The sequence below is a fragment of the Volvox carteri genome (assembly GCF_000143455.1).
Source record: "Volvox carteri f. nagariensis unplaced genomic scaffold VOLCAscaffold_9, whole genome shotgun sequence".
NCBI lineage: Eukaryota > Viridiplantae > Chlorophyta > Chlorophyceae > Chlamydomonadales > Volvocaceae > Volvox > Volvox carteri.
This window is the reverse complement of record NW_003307552.1, coordinates 393811-417709: the sequence shown is the minus strand read 5'-3', so window position 1 is coordinate 417709 and position 23899 is coordinate 393811. Positions and strand designations below refer to the sequence as shown.

General features: G+C 58.0%; 1 protein-coding gene across 1 annotated transcript; it reads left to right on the top strand.

Moving 5' to 3' along the window:
* Nucleotides 1–1548: 1548 nt before the first annotated feature.
* Nucleotides 1549–23705, top strand: VOLCADRAFT_88476 (uncharacterized protein; the record flags this gene model as incomplete). The annotated part of the gene is made up of 32 exons (XM_002948239.1): nt 1549–2193; nt 2374–2592; nt 3324–3437; nt 3867–4081; nt 4421–4616; nt 5416–5559; nt 6345–6397; nt 6854–6929; nt 7334–7472; nt 8011–8072; nt 8340–8609; nt 9026–9115; nt 9636–9893; nt 10332–10405; nt 10916–11133; nt 11489–11977; nt 12452–12627; nt 12967–13023; nt 13338–13394; nt 13784–13930; nt 14502–14681; nt 15210–15272; nt 15921–15949; nt 16632–16728; nt 17242–17424; nt 17675–17959; nt 18426–18540; nt 19024–20754; nt 21089–21361; nt 21710–21926; nt 22511–22830; nt 23203–23705. 32 exons carry the CDS (start codon nt 1549–1551, stop codon nt 23703–23705), a joined length of 7695 nt encoding a protein of 2564 aa, XP_002948285.1.
* Between the last annotated feature and the right edge of the window lie 194 nt (nt 23706–23899).

Here is a 23899-nt window from a genome sequence, read left to right as displayed (position 1 = left end):
GCGACGGCTCGGCGACGGACATTAGTGAACTTACCTACGCAATTGTGCTGAGGTGTGTGCGTAGGTAGCCGCTGGGGGTTATTATCCTTCACCCTAGTCGCGGTGTTGTCATGGGGGGGCCTCATGGAGGATGCGGCGCTCGGTTCCGGAGCTGCTTTGCAACCTGTAGCGCACGCTGGTAATGCTGCTGTTTAGGGCTGGTTTGCAGCGCCCATTTTCAATAGACCGTTGCCGATGGCTGTTGCTGCGATCGCTCGATCCATTTCCGATCCCAGCCCGCGTGGAAAGCTAATATGGGACCGGGTCCGCACCGCAGTGAAGCTCACATTGCACAAGCTGCGCCGGGGCAGCCTGCCGGCGGTGTGTTCCTATCGCGCACATCAAGCTGCTGCAAAGCGAGGACTGGCGACATGCCTAGCACGAATGAAAAAGGTGGCTTTAACTGGCTTTAGCTTACCGCCTCGGGTCGATCAAGGTGTCATTAATTTTGCATTCATCCTTGGCAATGGGAATCTGGAGAGTGCAGTATTCCATGTGATGCGTATAAGATGTGTATGTGCGAACGATGTACGTATATCGATTACGTGAATTATGGTATCGATAAACGTAATACATGCTCCAGGCAAGTACAGTAGTATTCGCAATGTTTGGGGGCATCTGTTAAAACACTTAGCATGCAGATGTGCGATGGCGATCGCACAATATCACTGTATCCACTGTAACGACAATTCAGTACCAAAAGTTAGAACCATACGGTCAGGACCGAGTGTTGCCGCACGACTTCTGGGCGCGCAGCGCGCTTGAGAAGCCTGAATACTGTAGGGTTGGGAGCCTTAGATCATTGGGAACAGAAAGAGATTATCAAAATGTGCCACTATCTAATGATATATGATTCGAGCCGACTGGCCGTTCTTGGCTATATGCCAAAAAAAGTACAATTTCACAATTTCAATGCTTGCATTACTGCCCTGCTCCGGCTCATTGTTGCAGGCGATCAACGTGATGGTTCAGCCCTTAACCTACTAGGCAATCTGGGTGTTGCTCCATCGTATGTCACAACATATAAGAGGCTTGTCGTTGTACACTCTAGAGTCGGTGTACGCACCAGCAATCAAAAAAGCTTAAACAATTGTTCATAATTGAACGCTGTGTTGTACCAGATGCATGTCATCGCGGGTGCGGATAATTTGGGACAACCGTACGTGTCGGCCGCAGCACGCGCAGCACACCGTACCGTCACTAAAAACAAAATTATCCTGGAAACTAAAGATGTCGTTAATTATAAGATGTCATATGGGAAATGCGATGCCATACGATGGCTGATCCTTAGTAACTGGCGTCCGGCTGCTGCGGAACTTTGTAGATCTGGTATCGGTTACCTCTATCGGCGAGCTGCGTGACGCACACCTTCGTGCTCCCCATTAAGAAACATTTGCTGCGTAAGACTTTAGCGAGGTTTGGCTTCGAAAGGGAACGGGATTCGCGAGGTGTAGGGTTGCAGGCTGCCATGACCTGATCTTATCGACATTTATAATATCTGGCGGAAGTATGCCACCCAAGGGCAAGGGCTCTGGCGGCAAGGATGGCCCTAAGCAAGGTGTCGGCGGTGGAAAGGACCTTAGCTTCTTCCAGGAAGCGTTTATCAAGTACAAAAAGAATCGTGATGCATTCACGAAAAAGAATGGTCTACGTGCTGAATTGGAACGGTTAAGTATCGAGGGCAGCCATCAAGCTGGCCGGCTTGCTCGTCTTTGCCACGCGCGTATTTTGTACGAGGGACCGGGCTCCTTCAGGGAAACCAGGCAGGACCGGAATGATGCAAAAGGCCGCCTGGAGCCGCTGCTGTGCTCACCGCCTCGGAGTTTGGCTGCACTGTGCCTGCTCACTGCGTGGTACCGCAAGGCGGCCGCAAACGCGTCCGAAACATGGGTCACGGCCGACGATGCAATCCGGGAGTTGCACGTTAAATATGACGTGATAGAAAACTTTGACGAGGATGAGTGGGCTGACCCCGCGGAGGAGGCCATCAACACTACCAACAGGGAGAAGTTTGAGGACTTTAAGGACGGCAAGACGAAGTCGGAACGCGTGGGGCACTTGTTAGAGTACCTCAAGAAATCGAGACAGAAATGTGCCCAGGAGGCAGAGAAGCAGCGACAGTCTGACGCGCAGCAGCAGCAGCACAAGAGAGAGGTGTGTGCGAGAGAACTGCGTGCACTTACGCGCCCTGATGAACTTGTCTATGTGTGCACGAACGGGGCTGTACGGGGGAGGGGTGTGCGTTGTGAGAAGCTCACTAAAACTTCTTTTTTGCTGCTATACGGTTAGGTGTCCTGGAAGGACTCATCCCCTGCATTCCTGATCACCATATAGGGTTTACAACCTATGGATTCGGCTGCACAAGTACCCGGGCTGCAGGAGCCCGTGGAGGGTCAGGTTCAGGAGGCGGTGCAGACCTTAGACGTGGTACGCGTGCAGCAGGATCTACAGCGCGAACGCGATGCTGCTTTCGAGGTTGAAAAGAACAGGGATAAGGAGGTTGCTCGCACAATGGACGCCTTCAGAGAGAAGCTGAAAGCAGCGGGGCCCGAGGTACGCTTTGCCAGCGTGCTGCGGAGTGCGGACTCATGACGCCTCATGACGAGGATGACGTGTCCGGGAACAGAACAGAGGAGCCGTTGCAGTGCCGCATCCTCCATGTTTGCTGCAGCTGCATCCAAAGTTGGTTTTGCGCGCGCAACGTGTGAAAATGCCTATGCCTACCATTTCGAACGCGCGTGAGAAGTGCTGACACACACACACACACACATATACACACACATATACACGCACACATACACACACATATACACATACACACACATATACACACACATACACACACACCGTGCTAAGCACCCATTCTGGGTGTTCTTCGAAAGTTGGGTTGGGTTGGGTCGTACAATGGACGAAGCCTCTCTCGGAACTGCTGTTGCACATTGCTGTGACGGGACGGGCACCCGTAAGGTTTAAGACCGGTGTTGCGTTGAGGACTCCAATTTGAGCTGTTCTGGCAGGTACCGATACCGGTGCGCCCTGTGAAGAGCACGAACGCATGAACCCTGAGTCCCCATGCGTTCCGTCTTGCACACGCACATACACACACAAGCACGAACACACAGGCACACAGGCACACACATATATATGTACATGTTGCCGCCCCGGCCCTGCATCTGGGAGCGAGCTGTGAGCTTGGCTGTGGTCAGTCCCATGTGGACTCACTCATCATTTTCAATACCCGGGCGGCTTTTCATTGGAAGGGCGATGGTACCTCTGCTTTGCAGGGCTCGCCGGAACGACTACGGGCGCTGTGCGAGCTGGTCTCCGTCGACGCACAGGCGTTCGAGAAGTTGATAGGGGAAATCTTGGACAAGTGGCTGACTGAGATTGGCGCGCAAGTACGTGGCGGTCCTTTTACCGGCCAGCTTGGGCAGACGGCGCAGATTGGGTGTGTGTGCCCGCCTACCGCATCAATGGCATCCGTTTTTTGCCACCTGCGTATGTGCGTGTGTATGTTTGTGCGTGGCGATGCCTTGCCATGAACACTTTGCTGGAATTGCTCCGGGTCTTCTCCGTAAACATGAACTAGCTGGTGGGTGGCAAGCCTTTTGGTCTTTGGGTTCGATCTTGTACTTTGCTTGAGCCGTACATTTCGTACGGGCAACAGGAACAAATGTTTGAAGGACCAGTCCATCGGTCCTGTCGGGCAACTTTGAGCAGTTTGCCTTCACCTACTTTCACAAACGACCCCCCCGCGCTCGTGAGGGGTCGAGAAAGGATACTTGGACGCTCCCGGAATGAGCTCCCTGTCGTCCTCATTCCCACAGCCGCTGGTGAAGAACGTGTACATGCAGCAGCTTGCGACACATATGGCCCGCTTCCGAGCGACAGGCCGCGTTATCCGCCTGCGGCAACCCGACTTGCTGGATTTGCTGAACAAGTCCTACAGCGCAGCCCTTTCCGAGTCGAGCTCTGCAGCCGCCGCTACCGCCGCCGCCACAGCAGCGATATCCGGGTCTGCTGGCAATAAGGACGATAAGGGGTGAGAGCGGTGCTGCATGTGGGTCGGAGCATTATGGCGCTATTATGCCGGGGATGTCGGGTATACGGCCTCTCTGACGGGTGCTGTAGAGAGAGATGTCCTCGTTGTGGTTTTTTGTCCTCGTTGAGGTTGCGGCTTATTTTATTCTTTCACGGATTTGATTAAAACGGAAATCTCTGCGACTGGCTACAGGGCAGGCGTACGGACAGGTATCATGTGCGGAGTCCTCAGTTACACGCTGCCTATTGATTTCCTGCCCCCTCTGTCCTCCTCCTCCTCCCCTTCCCCCTCCTCCTGCGTGGCTCGCGGCGCCTGGTGACGCCGGACGCTGGTGTGCAGGGACGCTGCTGGCGCCGGCGGCGGGGGCAGCAGCAGCAGCAATCCCGGCAAGGCGAATGCCAGCCGGAAGAGCGGTAATAAGGCGGGTTCCAAGGACCAGGAAACCAAGCTGGTTGTACCGGCCGTCGACGTTGACGTCGACGAGTCCCCCATTGAGGTTTTGGAGTTGGTGGAGTGGTTTACCAAGACCCTGGAGGTGCGGCCTGGATAGCTCAATAACGCCACACTGGCAATGGCGGCCATTCATTGCCTACTATTCTTTGCCTGCTTCTGGCAAATAACTCAGGCACCCTGTCACCAGGCCGCGTTGCCTTTTTTAATCCTGGAGAAAGCTCGCTCTTGGGGCCCCCCTGTGTTCCTTTTTTAGCCATGCGCTCTTGGTGTACTCAGGGTAAGAATAACCGTAGGGCTGCACAACCATGAGCGTATCAGCCAGGCTTGCAACCCAGCACATCTTCACCCCGGCCCCCTCTCCTGGGTCGAGGTGTGACTTCATCACCGCTTAGGACTCACTCACTCCCTGGGGGCAGTTTCGAGCTTTGGACGCCTTCCGGCAGCCAGCAGTTCATTCCTGGTTTCCTCCACCTCCGACCGTCCCTGCACTTGCCCCGCGCAACCCCCGCAGCCCAGTCCCCTTTATGAGCCGCCGCCCCCCTAGGCAGCAACGTGCTGAAAAAGCGAGAGCTGATAGGCCGCGATATATTTTTATCCTCGGGACCGCTCAACAGATGCGCGGAACCGACCCATTGCGCCTCCATACCGCCTTTCCCCAAGCGCAGCCTATCAGGCGAACCTACATGGCATTACGTGCATACTGGTACTACAAGGAATGATGTACGCATAGCGACCAGCCCGCATAGTCAACCTCATGCCGCACAGGTGCACCTGGACCGTTGGCCCCAGTGCGCCGATGTGCACGATACACATAAGGCTGAGAAGGACTGGTGCCCGCTCCAATGTGCAAATATGCAAATGCCGTTGGTCGATACCCCCAGGGACTTGGACCCGCGCTGCGCAAAAAGCTGATCGATGAAGCGATCGAGGAGCTGGCTGGCGTCAAGTATACAGCTCGGTTCACGCATGATTCGGAAGTCTCGTGGCTGAAAAAGCCCATGCACGCCGCCTCAAAGCTTGCTGACGTAAGTGTCTTGCTTTGGGCGTGAGGCAGATGAGCGCATACCGTGATCGTGGAGCATGCGGGGGACTAGGAGACTGGGATGCGTTGCGGATGGTCGATGCGATGCTTGTTGGCATCCTTTTAGCCCGTGGTGATCGGCGACTGCCACCGCAAAAGCAGGAAACACACGTGTATGGTATGCTGGCAGTATGTGTGTATGCATGCATGCTGGCCCGATAGCATTTTGACCTAGGGATTGTCTCCTTGCAGTCATGTGCGTGGATGTGTGTGGATGTCATGTGTGTGGATGTCATGTGTGTGGATGTGTTACACTTTCTGGAGTTGCGTCATGCTGCAAAGGTTGTGCAACCTTGGGGCCCTGAGGAGGGGGTCCAAGGGCCCTCAGGGGGCCGAGGGCTGTGTGTCCGAAATAGATAAAAAATAACATCGAAAACGCACAAGAAAGTCTCTAATCCTAACACTCAACACGAGAAAAACAAAGTCATGTTGAACTAATTGAACTCTAGTATGCCTGACTGACATGCCGTAGCAGTGCGCCTGTTATTTCTGACCCTCGTTGGCCAATCACTGTGGATATGGTCCGCCAACTTCAGCTGCTGGTCAAGCGCTACATCGCATCCTTCATGGCCTTCATGGATGCCACTGAAACCCGACAGAGAGCCCCTGCATGTGTCCCTTACTTTGCTCGCCAGGGCAAAGAATGGAACGAGCTTAATGAAGCGTGTCTTGTGTGTATGTATGTGTGTGTCTTATGCATCTCTCTCCTTCCGTTGCTCACACGCGCAGATGTTTCGTTTTTTCCCGCGGAAGGACGACATCATCCCGAACCTGGAAAGCAGGTACTTGAATGATTAATTTCTTACATAGGCGATCTTTTGCTGCGTCGCCCGCCTGCACCATGCAGCCGCAACCGGTGCTCCCGGACGTTATGCTCCCCTGAGGGCCCTAGAGCAGAGCTGCCTTAGCGCGGGCAGCCCGCGTAATTATGCGGAATGATGAGAGGCCAGTCCAGTCGCTGTGGCTTGCTCACCTGCAGTGCGGGTTTTCCTCCATACCACGTGAGCCGTGCGGAAACGCACGACCTGGATGTATTCCTGTCTAGCGCTGTCAGTCCTCTTTTCAAAGTCGCTTTGCCTGCGCAAGCAAGACCCCTGCAGCACATTCTGGTTGGCCCCGGGGGCTGCCATCGTGCACCCTCTGAAGGGCTGTTTCCGGTACCGTGGTCACTGCTGCGCCACTGTGCGCGCCTCCTTTGCTTGTGGTTTGCCTGTTTGTTTGTCTCTGCTTGCCTTTAGCCCGTCATCGCCGATTGTAACCCGGGCGCTGCTTGGGGAGGTGCTGCTTCCGGAGGCGCTGCCGCCATCACAGGAGGTCGGTGAAGCTCTTGCCCTTGCCCTTACGAACTGGACACCCTTGACAGCGCCGGGCCGTTCAGCGGGTAGCATGCATGCACACGTTTTTAGCCTTGGATTGGTTAAGGGCGGCAGCGGAATGCTCGGGGGTTGGGGTGCCAGTGTCGTGGCCAAGTTCCGCCGCATGCACGTGGCGACTCCAAGCGAGAGAGGTCGCAATCATGATTGGCGTGCACTTCCCGAATCGACGCGTTGGAAAATGGGGATTACGCGGCAGGTGGTGGTGACGCTGAGTGTACGTGTTTCGAGGCCATTCGTAAATTCTGTTCATGTTTTTTCCCTGGGCCCCGTGGCACGCGTGTGCGCGGTCTGCTTGGTGGCGACTGGGCTAACAGATTGATTCGTTGCGCTGTGGTACTGCAGATAGCAGTGTCTATGGATAATAAGAGGATCATCGACGAGGTCACCAGGTCGCGGATTGCCTTCGCCAGCCGGCTTGCACAACTGCCGGTGCTGCAACGGCATGAAGTTGTCGCATCAATCGCAAACAGCATCGCAGTCAGTGAGTCATGCAAAGGGCTATGGGCTTGCTCGTGACGTGGGTGTAGGCCTGGGATGCGTCTCGCGCGACGCCATACCACAATATGACTCTGCGCATCTGCCGCAAATCCGGCCGGGGGGGGTTGCAGTTTGCACCTTGTCCCTGGAGCGGATATCGGCACTGGCGGGGTGGGTTTGTGCCGTATGCATCAACAGCAGGGCAAGTAGTGTATCAGGGCAAGTAGTGTACAATCGCGCGACACGCTGTGCCCCTCGTCCCGCTGTGCCCCAGCCATGTAGCTAGCTGGGTGCTCAGTGGGCGCGGTGATTCTTTAGGGCGGAGCCTCGTCTGGAATATCTGACTCGGGGTCTCCGGGGGGGGGTGAAGGCCCTCTTCAGAGTAACGCCACGATCACGGTCTTAAGCTGGCAGGAAGGAAACACTGAAAGCATAGTGCCACCACAGGATGTGTGAGCGTGTGTGTTCGCATCATGGACCTGCGAGCCTCTCCTTTCCATTCTCGTGAGCAGCCCGAGTCCTGTGCGTCCTGTGCTTCGCAGTGGCGACGATTACTGACGAGCCTGTGGGCGATAACTTGGACGACGGTGACTACAGATTCCTGGTGAGAGTCCGCTGTTCGCTGTGTGGTCTTTGTGCGTCGTGGCGCCTTCTCCACGCCTACGCCTGCTGATGAGCGAGGCACCCTGCGCATGCGTACGCCCGCTCCTATCAACCAAAAGATATCAGCCACACGCCAAAACTTGCAAGCGCGCGCTACTACGCGTCTGGCCCTCCTCAGGTTGCACCCTGAACCACCTGGGACTCATGCTGTTTCATGACACCACCGGGTTGTGCTGTGTGTCGCCTTACATGTGTCGCTAACTTCCAGGTCCTACCGAGGCAGGTGTTCAGTATTCCGAGCGACCCGCAGCTGGTCCTCGAGGCCCTGGGCGACCCAATGGTTGTGCTGGATGGCTACGCGCACCTGCTGCGGTGGAGGAAAGTGCTGCCCTTTACGGACCCCCCTCCGGACATGAGTGCTTGGGACATCACCGACAGGCGGATGGCGATGCTGTGCAACTTCGGGCTGCTCTACAGGGATTACAACAGCAACGAGTTCATCCGCCTGGCTATGTGCCTGCACGAGAGCACCAAGGAGGTGAGAGAAGAGGAGAGAGGGTAGTAGCGGTGGGTTTTCTTCATAGTAGTGCCCAATATGTGCGGTGGACAGTCCGTCGATTACTCAGTCTGTCGATTGTATTTTCGCAACCGAAATGGTAATGGGGCTCTGAGGTGATGTGAAGTGAGGTGAAGCTGCCCGGGTTGAGTAAACGTTAACGTGATTCAGTCGGGGGCTGATGGTGATGTAAACCCCGCAAGGCGCAAGGGGACGTGCTTGCCCTGTCAGGCACATTACACAAGGGGCATCAGGCCCTGGACCCGCCGACAGCCTTGGTCCAGACAACACGAGGCCTTGCCGCCCATGACTTGCGGTTTCCTTCACAGCCTGTGTTAACTTGCCTTTTGGTAGCTTACTCCATCCATACACACTCACTCATGTAACTGCACTTTCAGGCGCACATTGAGTTACTCCGGAAGCTGTACGGCGAGCTCCCGACGGTGCTTTCGGAGCGCCTGAAGCGGCGGAGGGCGGCAGCTGCTAAGGTCAGTGGTTATGCGCGGTATTGAGTTTGCGTGAGGACCTCTCACGGCCCTGAACCCCTGAGGCACCGTCACTGGATGCGCCGGCACGGGCCGGCACGGGTGGCTGATACATGAGTGGGCCATCATCCAGATGTCCCACTGCAGTGGTTTGTGTCGTCCTACCCTGCAAGACGAGGCTGAGGACAATTACACTTGGTAATTACGGATAGCGGTGCCTGTATGTGTTTTTTGACTGGCAACACCTCGTTGAGTGTGACTTCAGCGCTACCCTGTATGTATGTCCGCCTTCGGCTGTTCCTACGTGACTTTGTGTGGATGTGAAGCTATGTGAAGCGATTGGGAGGAGACATGGCAGAGTCCTGCTCTCTAGGTTGGTCAGACGCTACGGTATGCAGCGTTACCTGCATCTTCATACGGCATTGGGCGCTGACGCATTGCGGTGTGTCAACCGCCCGTGCTGCCGTTTTCCCTCCTGCTGCTGCTGCTGCCGCTGCCGCTGGCATGTCCGTTTGGCCTCTAGGCGGCGGCAACGGAGAACACCAAGCAGCTGCCTAACGGCAACCGCGCAGCAGCAAATGGTGCCAACGGGTGCACGGAGGTTGACGGCGAGGAGTCCATAGCGAACGGTGGCACTGGCGAAGATGCGGTTCCCGACGATGATGATCTCTTGGGGCCCTTCTTTGACTTTGACATTCGGTCGGACCTGCCGGCTGCGGAGCGCACCGCCATCGACGCGCGTTGGCGCGAGGACATCGTTGATGCGGTGGATGCACTGCAGGTAAGTGCTTTGCTGTGCTGTGCTGTGTGACATGCAAGCGCGATGAACGGAAGCGATTGGGACAAATTACGAACCGATTGGGAGCGCCAGCTGGAGGGTTGACCTGACTTTATGCCCGATCAGGGGAGGGGTCACGAAGCAAGCACGGCAAAGAGAAAGGGGTCCCATCCTCTTTCGCAAGGTGTCCTTCCTTCTCACCCTGCATCCCGCTTGAGGATAAAACGACTGCAGCTGTTGCAGCATGGGGCGCTACACAACTCCTCCATTCATTCGGAAAGGCAATTTACTTAATGTACGAAAATCGGAAAACCTGTTCAAGCTGCTATGGTGTAGCATTCATGAAACTGCTGCTGCTGCTGCTGCTGCTCTAGGACTAGTAGCCACTGCGCAAAATGTTTTGAAGTTTTCTGTTGCGCGCAACGGGTTTGACTCTTGCAGGAAGGCGGCTGCGGTCTTGGCCGGCGTCTGTCCATCACCATCTGCCTGTACATCGCAGAGGCTCTGGGCGTCGAGTAAGTCCGCGCGTTCCGTAGATCCGTGCGCTTCGTATAATCCCTTGAAACGACAAAACCGTGCTGACCCGTACGGGGACCCTGTTGTCATCAGCGGTGCAAGAGATGGAGAGGAGTCCGGCTCGTTGCGCTGCTGATGTTCGCAGTGCACCTCACGTCTTAGCAGCTGCAACTTGTAACCTGGCTGGCTGGCTGGCTGGCCCTTCGCAATGGCTGGGAATCCCACGCGCTCGGTTTCCCGCAGTCCATCTCCACTGCCATTGAAGCCTCTCTTGTGACATATACTTTGTGTGATGCTGGGAAGTGCCGTACTCATACAAGTTTGGCCCCGTCCACCATTTCGCTGGACTCTCTGTTGCTTGACATTCTGCTTCTGTGCCGCACAATCAATACGTATTTTTCCCTCGTGTGTTCATCCTGATGTCGTCCTTTGCTGATATCTCCCCCATTTGTTCGCATGCATGTCCTTGCATCTTCCCTTTTCCTGACATGCGCCCTCCGCATTTGCAGGTGCACGGAGGTGTCCTTGGCGAAGGAGTCTTTGAGGGCCTGTCTTGACCGGCTGGACACGGAGCGGCTGCTGTATCTGCGCCTGTTCCTGCTGACCAACGTGGGCATCCGGGCGGAGGCAACGCTGACGGGGATGAAGCACCGGTTCAATGAGTTTCAGCGGATAGCCAGGGATGAGCTGTGGTGTCTGGAGGTTGCTCCAGGGGAAGGCAACAAAGGTCAGTCGGGTGGGTGGGCATGATGAGCTATGGCCTCCGATACCTGTGGCACCCGAACACGTGCCTCGAGCCCCGAGGTCATAGTCCCCCGTGAAGCAGTCCGTGCGTCTGTTTATATGTTTTTTTTGTCGGAAAAAGGAGCGAAGTGGACATACAGGCTGAAATGGGAGAGCGCTCTCCACACCCGGTGGCCGGGGGCCGACACGGCGCGAGGACATGTGCGCGTCTGGCAGGCGGTCATGCCGAAAGCACGCACACGGATATGGCGTGCAGGGCGGGTGTGTGCCCTCACTGCGCTAACAGTCCTCCGTCTTCATCGCCTCGTTTTCACCTCTTCCGCATTCCTGTACCGCAGGCGAGGTGGTGCGGCTCGCCGCAAGTGCATACAATCAGCTCTGGTCATTGGAGGCTTTTGCGCGGAGGAAACGGCTCCAGAGGCTCAGAATCCTGCACGCCATGAACCGGATGATAAAGGAAAGTAAGGCTTGTGGCGGGGCCGGAGGGCCGGCTGCCGCGCCGCAAGTTGCAGCTGGCGGCAGCAAGAAGAAAGGCAAAGGAAGCGGCCTGGCAGCAGCAGCAGCAGCGGCAGCGGCGGCGGCGGCGGCGGCGGGGCCCGGCGAAGTGGGCATTACGACCTTGCCGCCGCTACCACCGGGAGTACCGGAGCTTGAAGTGGCGGACGCGTCCGAGCTCTTTGACCACCTACATCCCAAGGATTGGGACTCCGAGGCCAAGCTGTGCCTGCTGATATACTGCAACGGTTTTGTGTGCAACCGGGAGATAGTGGAGCTTCTGAATGAGGTCTTGGACAGTACTTTCCTCGAAACCATCACTGAGGACACAGGTGAGTGTGCGGAGTATAATAGGCAGCGGGTGAAGCACTTGCGGAATAGGCAGCGGGTGAAGCACTGGCATCCATCTTCTCCATTTATGTCCCGTACTTTTCTCCATTGCTCATATTCAGCTATTATCTCTACCGGTGCTCCTTTCCGCTGGAATAGGCAGCGGGTGGCGGTGTCAGCCAGCCTCCCCTATAGCTCACATGGCACTGGGCTCCTTTGGAAACCTGCAGCATGGATGGTGCTCTGCGTCTGCGGGGCTTGCAAGCGGCTGTAAATTAGCTGCTTGTAAGCAGCAAATATGGTAGTTTTTGGTAGTTTTAAGTGCAGCTGGAGCACTAATTACCTGACGAGTCGGTTGGCTGCTTTTTGTGCCCGGCTGTGCCTCACCATGCCCCTCGTCCCCAGAGGACACGAATTTCTCCGTCGTTCCTTTTTCGCAGCGCCTTGCCTCCCGGTTCCGCTTTGTACCGCTGCAGCCGACAAGCTTGTCGTGCAGGCGCTCGTCAACCAAACCTACGACAGATGGCCCCAGTCCGCAGCGCCGCCTACGTTCACCGTGGTCGAGGCTATCGAGGACCTCACGCGCGCCTCAGTACTGGAGGACGTGCGGCAGGAGGCGTTGCAGGGCCTGCAGCAACAGCTTGATTCCCTGGTCAAGGCAAGAAGCGCAGATGGGGGGATGTTGCCACATCTTGGTTTGGCGATATGGAGTTGCTGCGAAAATACGCTCATGTGCTGCTGGTGGGAAGAAGTGCTGGTCGCTAGTCGCTGGAGCCTTCGTATTGTCGTGCTATTACTTATCTGTTGCCATGTTGCCCACAGTGTGTTTCAGTGCGTTCTTCGCCGGAGGTTGTTGACACCCACACCTAGCTGCCGCCTCTAGAACCCGTCCTCAACCGCTCAGACAGCTCTCGCCCATCTGTCCATCCGATTTAGCCTTGACCCCTGTCTGCATGTATTGGCGTGGTACACACATTCCTCCTGGCCGCAGGGCTGCGCCTGTCTGATGCATGTCTTCAGGTGCAGTGGGGAACACGAGTGGCGCGAGGTGAGAATATATGTCACTGGGTGCCTGTCGAGGGGCTCAGGCTGGTGGGCCATGTGTAATGTAACGCATGGGCACGGGCTACAGGTTCGTGTCTGGGGCCGGTCTAAACGTCGACCTGTTGCGGAACAGCGAGAAGTGGCAAAAGGTTATTACACGCACAAGGCACCGCATGGGGGAGTGACATCTCGTGCAATTGTGTTGTGCTGCGTGCGTGCGTGTGTGCATGTTTTTGTGCAGCGCGTTGGTCTTCAAACCTGCTGTCTGCTGTGCTGCTGCTGCTGCTGCTGCTGGCCCACTCCGCGACCGATGCACAGTTTACGGAGGAGCTGCGGCCGCGCGTCAGCGAGTGGCTGTTCGACCTGCTGGATAAGGTCGGTAAGGGTGTAAGGGGTGGCCGTGGTTAGCGCCATCGCTGCGCGTTGGGGTCCTGTGGTGATCGAGCCAGCAGGGATTTTGTGGAGAGAGCACACCGCGCGGTGGATGTCGACGGCGTTGTAAAGTCGATTAAGTCAGTGGATGATGCAATTCGGTAAATATTGCCACGTGGCGCGCTTAGTTTTAATAACTTGACGATGAATCCCCAGAATAACTTGACTTCTGGAGTTTGGCCCTGTGGCTTGTGGCCTTAACGCTTTTGGCCCTGCTTGCACATCTGTTCCGCTTATGGAACCTGTGGCGGTGGATCTTGTTCCCACACCTCCGGGGTTTTCGGGACTCACCCTCGTCTGTTCTCCCTTCCTCCCCGCCGGGACCTTTCTAGGTCCAGATAGAGGCTGGCGAGCGGCTGAAGTTGGCTGACAGCATGTCACGCATCGACGTGGCGAGGAAGGCGCTCACGACCCATGCATTTGAGTTGCAATCGCGGGCCATCCGCTTCTCAGTGTTGCATCACGCCGCGCGCTTGAAGGTGGGGGGAGGCTGTGCGGGACCTCCTCGCCTTTTGACTGTATCTGGCACACAGGTCCTCTGCCGTTGTTATCGATCTATCCATCTATCTATCCGTCTATCTAGCTTTAATTCTATGTATCTATCTAACGAACTTCCTATATGTCTACGTATCTATATCTATCTATCTATCTATCTATCCAGATATGTAGGTATCTATTTAGATAGATATCTAGATAGGTAGATCGATACATGGATATTCTCACGCTGCGTAGCCTCTTGTGCTGTCGGGCACCGGTGCATCGTTGTTAGGGCTCTGGTATCTCATCCTGCTTGCCTTCAGCAGCAAGATGCCGCTGGGTGAATCGCGGGGAACGTGACGGGCTAAGGGCAGGGATATCTGCATCGGGAGGCGCCCCGGGACTGGAGCGGCATGTGTGAACCGTGGTGGCTTCGTTCACGCTGGCCCGCGCGTTATCCTTTTCGGGATAGCGTTCGGTTGGGGTTGCTTTTCGTGGAGGAACGTATATACTTGCTGACGGCGTTATAGCACCTGATCGACACGGTTTCTATTGAATGGTGACAACGCACAGACGACCAAGGCACTCGAGGCAAAGCTGAAGAATTTGAAGGGTGTTCCGGCGACGGCTCAGTCGCAGTCGCAGTCGCAGGGCGGCAAGGCGGTTGGCAAGCAGAAGGCTCGGCAGGCCGAGGCAGCACAGGGCGATGCGAAGGGGACGAAGTGCAACGTGGACGTGGAGGTCGAGCTCACGGTAGGGAAACCGGCATACGAGAGTGGCGAGGCAGATAGAGCAGCGCAAGGTCGCGGCGAATAGGATGTTTTGCCATGACGGAGGTGCATAGGGTTTTCGGTTCGCAGCTGTGTCTCTGCCGACCAGGGATCATGACTACATATACATCCATATATTGTACAACAACAACAACAACATAAATATGTATATACATACATGTATACATGTATGTATACGTTCTTACCTGACCTGACCATCATCCTGGTGATCGTCCGCGTGTTAGTGCACTCGGTCCGTCTGCGGTACAGGTGGGTGGGCTCTGCGCGATTCTCCGTCCCGACCCGTCACCCGCCCACGGTGTTGTTCGTCATGGGCCAGACAGCTCTCTACCAGTCCTACTCGGGTTGAGCGTTACAACGGCTGTGGGTTTAGGTAGTGCACGACGACCGCTGCTAAGCGGATCTGCGATATCACTAAGGGCTTTAGGATATTTCTGGCCCTTGACGGCCGTGTGTTGCCGCCTGTGCTGTGAAACACCTTGAGCCGCAGAACATGCAAAACGAGAAGAACTTCCTGGAGAAGATGTTTCAGAACGCCAACGCAGAAGCAGACGTAAGTGAAGAGGCGGCAATTCACCCTGCCGCTTTAACCTGTCTGTGGGTATAGCTGGACCCGCAATCGAGCGGGCTCGTAGTTGGTCAAGTCTCGGAGGAAGGGCATAGTGCGCGGTCTCTGTCTTTGGGAGTAGCTAAGCGCCTAGATCAGCATCGAGCAGGACTTGACGCAATTCACTGTGATAATTTAGTTGTATACCGTGCCTCCTTCATCACGAAGCCTTTTGCACTATTTGTGCCGTAATTATATCGGTATATCGGTAACTAAAACGTACTGTAGGTAAATGTTCTTCGCGTATCGGATGGCCCTGCGGATGGTCTCTAATGCGCGTAATGCAGTGGAAGCTCACCGCCCTTGATTGTGTTTCCCAGGCACCAACCATCGCAGCGTCCTGTTGTTGGTTGTCGGGCGGCCTGCAGGAGTTGTGTGTTGCTTCTGCACACAGGGGGAAGCAGCACGGCCCGCCTATGCTAAGCAACGCCAAGAAACCATTTTTGGCCACACACACAAACCTGGAATGGATTAGAATAGTCCTGCCTCCTAAAGATGTCTCCTGTTCTCTGAAAACCAAGCAAACAACATTCGGCGCATGTGGGTACTGACCGAACCCAACGGCCCCAACCGCCTCCCCCATATGTTCGCCAGGCTGTCCTGGCACTGACAGCGGAATTCAAGTGAGTGATCGCTACGAACACGTACGCACGTACTGCGCGTCTTTGCATCTGTTTTCTGCGCAGCTTCTTGGGCAGCTCCCCTCCTGTGCTGCTCCGTGACGGTACCTAGCTCCTACTTGCGAACCGCAGTGAAGGGTTGGGCCTCTGGGACCACTTGGTAGAATTTATGGACACATGCGCGCCGTGTCGTTCTGCATTTGAGATGACCAGGTGGTGGTGGACGTGTTGATCAATTGAGTGGTACGGTGCAGCAGCTGCGGCGGGTCGGGTCTGAATTTGTTCTGCTGCCATGCAAGCATCGGCACCCCCCTTCATGTGTAGGCCACCTGCGTCCATACATACAACGTTGTCCGTGGCGTTGTTAACACCTCCTTTGAGCAAAAGGCTCATTGGCGTATTTATTACTTGTTTTAACCCCCAGCATATGAAGCTTGCAGCGGCGATGCCCCTGGTTGTGTAGTCTCTTTGCATTGCCATGTTTTCCCTTTTCAGGGGGGCCCCCTCGCGTCGATGTGACTTTATCGCTTAGGATTCACTAGGGCCAGCTTCGACTTTGGACGCCTTCCGGCAGCAGTTCATCAATTTATTTCCTCCTTCATAAGATTTTTCCCGCCGGCCCCTCGGGTAACCGCCCCCGTGGCGCACACGTAATTCATCACGTCCTGGATGGTGTTGCCGTTAGGGAGTTCGGCCACAGACCTGGGATGCGCACTTGCCAGTACGACGAGAACCCGCAGAGCGCTGCTCAGATGGTCTTGGCGGGGCTGCAGGCGGCGCAGGTATGATCGGGGTCGCGTAGGCATGCATGGTGGCGGCCCGAAGGGTCGGGGAGGGACAGGCGGGCGTCTGCCTCTTCGGGGTTGCAGACCATCGATCCGGGTGGTCTACAGATATATGTGCGCTGTTGCGCAATCTCCACAGCGCTGCAGGGGGTCGTGGGCTGTCAGGTTGCGCAGGTTGTGCTACCTAACCTATGGCTGTTTCGGACCCGCACGCACGCATGCATCCATGCACAACACGCATTGCACACTAAAACACCTGAACGGGCTTGCGGCGTTCGGCGCGAGCTTTGGGGTAGTTTGTTTCCCTCCTGCTGCTACTGCTGCTGCGCTGAGCTGGCGATGCCGCTGAGCTGGCGGTTTCCTGGAATGGAATAGATGGAATGGGAGAAGAAGAGAAGTTTTCGAACTCTCAGTGCCAACACAGCTTTCTCCTCCAGCCATCCTAACATTTTTGCCTTGCGCCTGGGCCCTGTGGTGCATTGGCTTATCCGTGGCATGTGCTTATCGCAGCACCTGGCCTTCAATATCGTAGTCTTGGAGATGGTCATCGAGGAGGTGCAGGTGCAAGCGCGCGTTGCCATGTCTCGCGCAATCACCAACCAGCCCATTCTGGAAGCGGGCATCATCGGCTCTTCCCTTCCACAGAAGTGTATCAAGCAAATGCTTCAGGACAAAGTGCTCCAGTTAACTGAGGTGGGTGGTGCGTCTTTGTGTGAATGGGGATGAAGACAGTATAATATTCGCGTCACTATTCCTTCCGGCTGATGGCACTCTCCTCCGACTGTGGAAGAGTTTGGCATGGCCTGGCTGTCAACTCGGGGACACAGCGCTGTGTGCCACTGTGCGCTGCTTTTTGCTTTCAGTGTTTTGTCCGGGAGGGAGTCGTCCCATTGCGTCCGGACATGCACTGAAACCATTTTCGCGCCATCTGCGCGTTCCCCAGTCCTTTCTGCTGGAGGCGGAGGCGCAGGCGAAGCAGGGCAAGGAAGCTAAGGGGGCCAAGGATCGGGAGCGGAAGCAGGTTGAGCAGAGGAAACGCCAGGAAGAGCGCAGGAAGGAGGAGGAAGCGGCAGCACGGAAGCGCGAGGAGGAGGAGGCGGCAGCGCGCCAGCAGCAGCAGGACCGCGAAGCGCAGGAGGCGCGAGAGCGCGAGGAGGAGCGAGAACGGAAAGAGCGCGAGGAGAGGGCGGAGGAGCGGGGACGGGCATCCCTGCAAAAGGCAGAGGAGGTATGCAAAATAATTGTGATTATGAAAACCGTATGGATGCTTTGCACTTATTTTCATGCCCTACACACTACAAACACACGGCACAGGCTGTTTCAAGGTCGTCGGGCACACCTCGTACTGTGTACCTTCCGAACTTAAGATTTGCGACTGCAGAAAGAAGACCACGGGGCCACCAGGGGCTCCCGCAGGTGTAAGCCCGCGCCCCTTTGAACCCGACTGTATCTCGCGATGTACGGCGACTGCCTACCCCCCCTCCCATGCTGCCTCGTAAATGGCAAAGACCGCCCCATGCTGCCTCGTAAGCAACCTCCAAAACTCCGTGCGTGGCGCTCTTTACATCGCATGGGTCTTGTTGTATGGAAAATGATTCATTGTGAGTGGTTCTTATCCTGTGCACGCGCCTTCACCGTTGCTGCCTTGGTTGTATCCGCCGCTGCCCTTCTTGCCACGAACATTCCTGGCAAAGAAGAAGCCGCCCTCCAGGGTGAGCACCCTCATGATGGAGGACTTTTCATTCAAAATTGACGTCGAGCGGCTGGATGATGAGGATGAGGATGAGGAAGGAGCTGAAGCGGCGGCAGGTGCGGGTGCGGATGTCCGCGCAGCTGGGGTGGCTCCCGAGAGGCAGAGCGTGCAGCAGCCTGGCGGCAAGGGCGGCAGCGGCGGCCCTCCTGGCGCCAAAAAGGACGGCATGGCTTCGCGTCTCAAGGAGAAGGAACAACAGCAGCAGCAGCAGCAGCAGCAGCAGCAGCAACAACAACAGCAGCAACAGCAACAGAAGCAAAGGCAGCAGCACCCGCCGCAGGGTCCGTCGGACTCGCGAGGCAAGCGGGACGGCGGCGGCGGGCCGCTGGCGACACCTGCCGGGGCTGGAGGCGCCAGAGGAGACAACGGGGGCCAACGCAGGACCGGCTCGGGGCCGCAGCAGCAGCCGCCGCCGCCGCAGCAGCAGCAGGCTCAGCTGGCACATACTCCACAGAACGCGTCACAAGCCAAAAAAAGGGACGGTGGTGGCGGCGCCGGCAGTGCTCCGCACGGCACAAGTACAAGCGTCGTATCTGCAGCTGCTGCCTCGGGACCAGCTCGGACTGGCAGCAAGGACACGGGCGGCAGGGACAGGGACCGGGACAGGGGCGGACAGGGCCCTCACCAGACCCCGGGAGGCAAGGGCGACCGAGGCGGGCAGTCCGGAACCCACCAGCAGCAGCAGGCGCAGCAGACGCAGACGCAGCAGACGCAAGGCGGAAGAAGTACGCCAGCTGGAAAGGGCGGCGGTGGCGGCGGCGGCGGTGGATCTGGGGGTGGTGGCGGAAGTGGGAGGGCAGGTCCGCCAGGCTCGGCCCAACAAAACAGGATGGTGCCCGGGTTCGACCCCGAGGCCGTTAGCGGCCCGCCGTCCAGGCCGGGGGGGCGGAGAGGCCGGAGGGGAGGAGCCGCCGCTGCCGCCGCCGCCGCTGCCGCCGCAGCAGCCGCTGGTGGTGGTACTGGGCGCGGCCTCGGCGGCACGGCTGCCATGGCTGCCGAGGCCGCGACGTCCGCCGAGCAGCTCCCAGCAGCCTCCCGCTGGGTGGAGGGCATGATGGACGATACGGAGGACGGCGAGCGCCCTCACCCTCCGGCGGCAGCGGGGGCCGAGGATGTGGCCATGGTGGATCTCACAGAGCCGGAGTCCGGGCCGGAGCCCGCTCCTGCGGACGCGTTTGAGGTCAATATGGCCAAGTACCCACTGGTGCACCCGTACCCCTTTGCGGCTCCGGAAGGCTGGATAGTGCACGAGGGGTACCTGTTCCCGGCCGACATTGACCCGGAGAAATTGGAGGAGTCGGCGCGGGAGAAGGAGGGCTTCACGGACGAGGTCTCCGTGGCGAAGCACCGGCGAGTGTTCTTCGCCTACTTGGCGGAAAGCCTGTATTCGCAAGAAGATCGGCCTAAGCCGGTGGTGCCGCCTGAAGCGTTCAAGGGGTACATGCCGCAAGGGCCTCAGCCGCCGCCGTACACAGTGCCGTACGCAATGCCCATAGCCGTACACAGTGAGTATCAGCCGTCGTCTACCTGTGAGGTCGGGGCGCCTGGGGCCGCTGGCACGCCGCAATTAGTGTACGGCGCCGGGCCGCCCGTTTTTGGACCTGGAGGTCCGCAGGGTCCGTGGCCACTGCCGCCGCCGTTCCCCGGTGGGCCGCCGCCGCTACCTCCAATTCCGCAGTTTGCCCCGCAGGGTGTGCGCCCACCGGGGATGCCACCACGGCTCTTCCCCGGTGGGCCGCCGCCCATGTTCCCATACAACATGCCGCAACCGTTGCGGCCGCCGATGGCGCCCATGCCGACACCGCCCGAGCCGCGGGCCGAGTCGGACAACGAGGATCAGGGGGATACGGACGACCTGCTTGGTTTGCTGGGAGTGTCTCAAGCGCCGCGACCAGTGGCTCCGGCAGCGGCAGCGACGATGCCGCCGCTACCGATACCAGCTTACCCGCCCTTCGCTCCGGGCATGCCCGCGTACGGTGGCTATCCGGCGCCATTGCCACCCTATGGCGTGCCGCCGCCGCCGGGGATGTACGGCATGCCACCGCCGGCAGTGGCGCCATCCCCAACTCCGCCACCTTCATCGGAGGCAGAGACGAATATGGGCGAGGAGCTGCCTCCGCCGCCTGCTGCAGCGCCGTACACGCCACAGGTGCCGCTGCCGCCCAAGGTTATGGCGGTAGCTGCGGCTGGGCCCCCTGTGCTGTCCTGGGCAGAGCGCGCGCGAGCTGCCGGGGGCGCTGTCAAGGCTGCTCCGCCTCTTGGACGGCCAGGTACTGTAGGCGTTCAGTGTATACAAAGGGCTCGGGCGCTGCACCTGCAGCAGTGGCAAGGTCTTGTGTTAAATAATGCGAGATGATTTGCCTGCGGCATGCATTCCTGGGTATGGAAGCCGTTAGCTTGCTCTGCCGTGAACGCCGTGTAGCCTGGAGCAGCTCGAACCGCCCTCTTGCCGCTGCCACTGCCTCCCTCAGCTTGTGCTGCTCTTTTGGCTAGCTGCCATTGCTAGTTAGTTTCGGAATGCGTCCTGAGGCCGTTTATCAGCGAGGCGTGTTTGCTGCAACGCAAAAAAAATATGTTTCGTGTGCTGCGCTGCACTGTCCGCAGCCTCTCGCCCGCCCGAGGGCCAGGACCAGGTCGATGACGAGGTGCCCGACTCGGAGGAAATGCAGCTGCGGGCGGCCATGCACGAGTCCATGCGGGACAACATGAACGTGGCATTCCCGCCGCTGGCGGCCTCCGCCGCGGAGGCGGCCGGGTCGGCAAGTGGACGTCTGGCCGCGGCTGTGACACACCCCCCGTCGTCGTCTGCGAGCACGGCTCAGGAGCTGGATCTGGTCCCTGGCAGTGCCGTCGGCACGGGGCTTGTCAATCGCGTTGGTGAGCCTCGTGAGGCGGACTGACGATACTAGTCGTAGGTCAAGGTGCTCGACGCCTCGGCGGCGTCAATGCGCTTGGATGGCTCAGTCAGGATTGCATCTCTGCTTAACAACTTACGCGCGCTGGTGCAGCATACGCGCGCACAAGCAAGCGTAGCGACCTGAGGTGCCTTTGCGCGGGCGGGCGTAGTAGCAGTAGTAGCAACGGTATACGATTCCCTGTTTCTTCTGTGCCCTTTACCACGCACACCTCGCCTCCGTCTAATGCCATGCCCGCCTGCCCGAGCTCTGGCCGAGCCACACCATTGACAAGGACGCTATGCTGGCGTACACGCCTCATCCCCCGCAGGGGAGTACAATTGCTTCCTTAATGTCATCATCCAGTGTCTTTGGCACTGCGCGGCTTTCCGGCAACAGCTGCAGACACGTAACCCCTCCGACTTCGACGCGGATCACCCCGTGGTGGCGGCGCTGCTGCGGCTCTTCCGCGCGCTGGACGCGGCGGACTCGTTGCGGGAGCAGCAGCGGCAGCAACTAGCGCGCAACAGTGAGGTGGCGGTCGAGCGGTGAGTAGCTCAGCTTTCCCTGGCGACTCCCCGGCCGACTTCATTCCCGCGATGTCCCCCCTCCTTTTTCCCCCCCAAAAATCCTCTTGCGCCTGACTTGTTGCGTCTTCCGGGCCCGGGCATATCGTGTGGCCGCCTCCGTGACTACATGAAACTTTTTCTTAAAAGCCGCGGCCCCATACTATCCCGCCATCGAGGGCGCACCCTTCCTCTTAGTCCGTCCTCTCATTACGTTGTAATCCCTCGTTGATGGACGGGTTGGCTGCTTTTCTCCTGTTGGTCCTTCTTCTTCACAGGCTCATCCCCCGACCTCTTATCCCTCCCTTCCAGCCCAAAGGTTTCAATGTCCCCCTCCCGCTGCTGGAAGTAACCGCGTAACAGATGGCTTTCGTAAAGCGAAATGTTTAACCCTCACCCCCACCCCTATTCCGCCTCCCGCTCCAAGACTCTTCTCCCCTTCCATCAGTTCGCGCATTCAGCGTCCCCGGCTCTCCACCCCCATCCCCCTGCCACACCATTTTGCAAACCTTGGTTGATCCCCCTCTCCCATGCTGCCCCCTTCCGTTGTTTCCCTCCCCGCGCAGCCACACGGTGGATCCTTCAGAACTGCGCGAGGCTCTGGACGCGCTTGGCGTCCGCGCGGGCGAGATGAACGACGCGTCGGAGGTTATGGGCGCGCTGTTTGAGTCGCTGAACCGCGCTCCCGGGCTGTCCGGTGCGAACGACGGCAGTCCCGGCTCGCTGTCGGTGGTGGACCGCACCTTTGGGCTGCTGCTGTCGGAGGAGGTTCGTTGCACGGTATCCACTTGCCGCCGCATCACGCACGTGGTGCCGCAACACGTGGAGTACTTCATCATCATCACGGCCACGGGCCTGCGGGACATGCGCGCCTTCATTGACGTTGGTAAGCCGCCGCGGTTATCGGGACGCGAGGCGGCGGATTTGAGGAGGAAGGAAGCAAGCAAGGATGGGGAAGGGCCTGACGTTGGGAGGGGTTGGGAGCTGCCATGTTGTCGGCCTCTGCGTGCTTAGCCTGCTTTGTAAGGTGTGTGGACTGGCTTGGGAGGGGTATGCGACTTTTGTCGATTTATGCGGCGGCGCACTTGTATTGTGGCAGTACGCGACATATAGTCGTGTTAGTCTTGTCCAGCGTGGTGGTGGTTTTTCTACTTCGCGAGCAGCGTCAACCCATTTTAGTGCATGTTCCAGCTCTCGAAGGCATCGTGCCCCGCCCCGATCCCCTCCCGAACCCACTCTTTCCAATGCCTCGTTCCAGGTCCCTCGGACCACTTGACGATGGGCCGCATCATCAACGAAATCGAATCCCAGAACATCAAGCGCTGCGACAACGACCCGCCGCACCACGGCTGCAACACGCCCACCCGTGTCACGAAAACGCTGCACAACCTGCCTGCCGTCTTCACCGTCCAGCTCGCCTGGGAGCCCGATGTGCCCGGCGACGCCATTGCGGGAACGCTGGCCCTCGTGGACACGGTGCTCGACCCCGAGGAGATATTCGCCGGCGGCAACTGCCCCCCGGGCGGCAACATGCCGGCCTACACGCTGCACGGCATGTTTTGCTACTACGGCCAGCACTACTTTGCCTTCATCAACCGAGGCCCTGTGGAGCCCGAGTCGGCGCAGGAGTGGGTGATGTTTGACGACGCGACTGTGGTTGCGGTTGGAAATTGGTCACAGGTCATCGCCAAGTGCCGCGCGGGCCGCATCCAGCCGTCGGTGCTGTTCTATCAACGGGCAGTATCGCCAGCAAGGGCGTAGCGTGTATTGGCAGGCAGGCCGGGGACAGGGCTTGCGAGCCGAGGATAGGGCTGCAGGTACCTTTGGCCCGGGGGGCTATAAGGGGGGGGTGACTGACCCGGGTTACATGGCGGACAGCCAAGCACGCTTTAGGCCATGAGATGTTTATAGCGGGTTATGTGATAGGCAGGTTGAGTATTGTCAAGGAGTGGGGT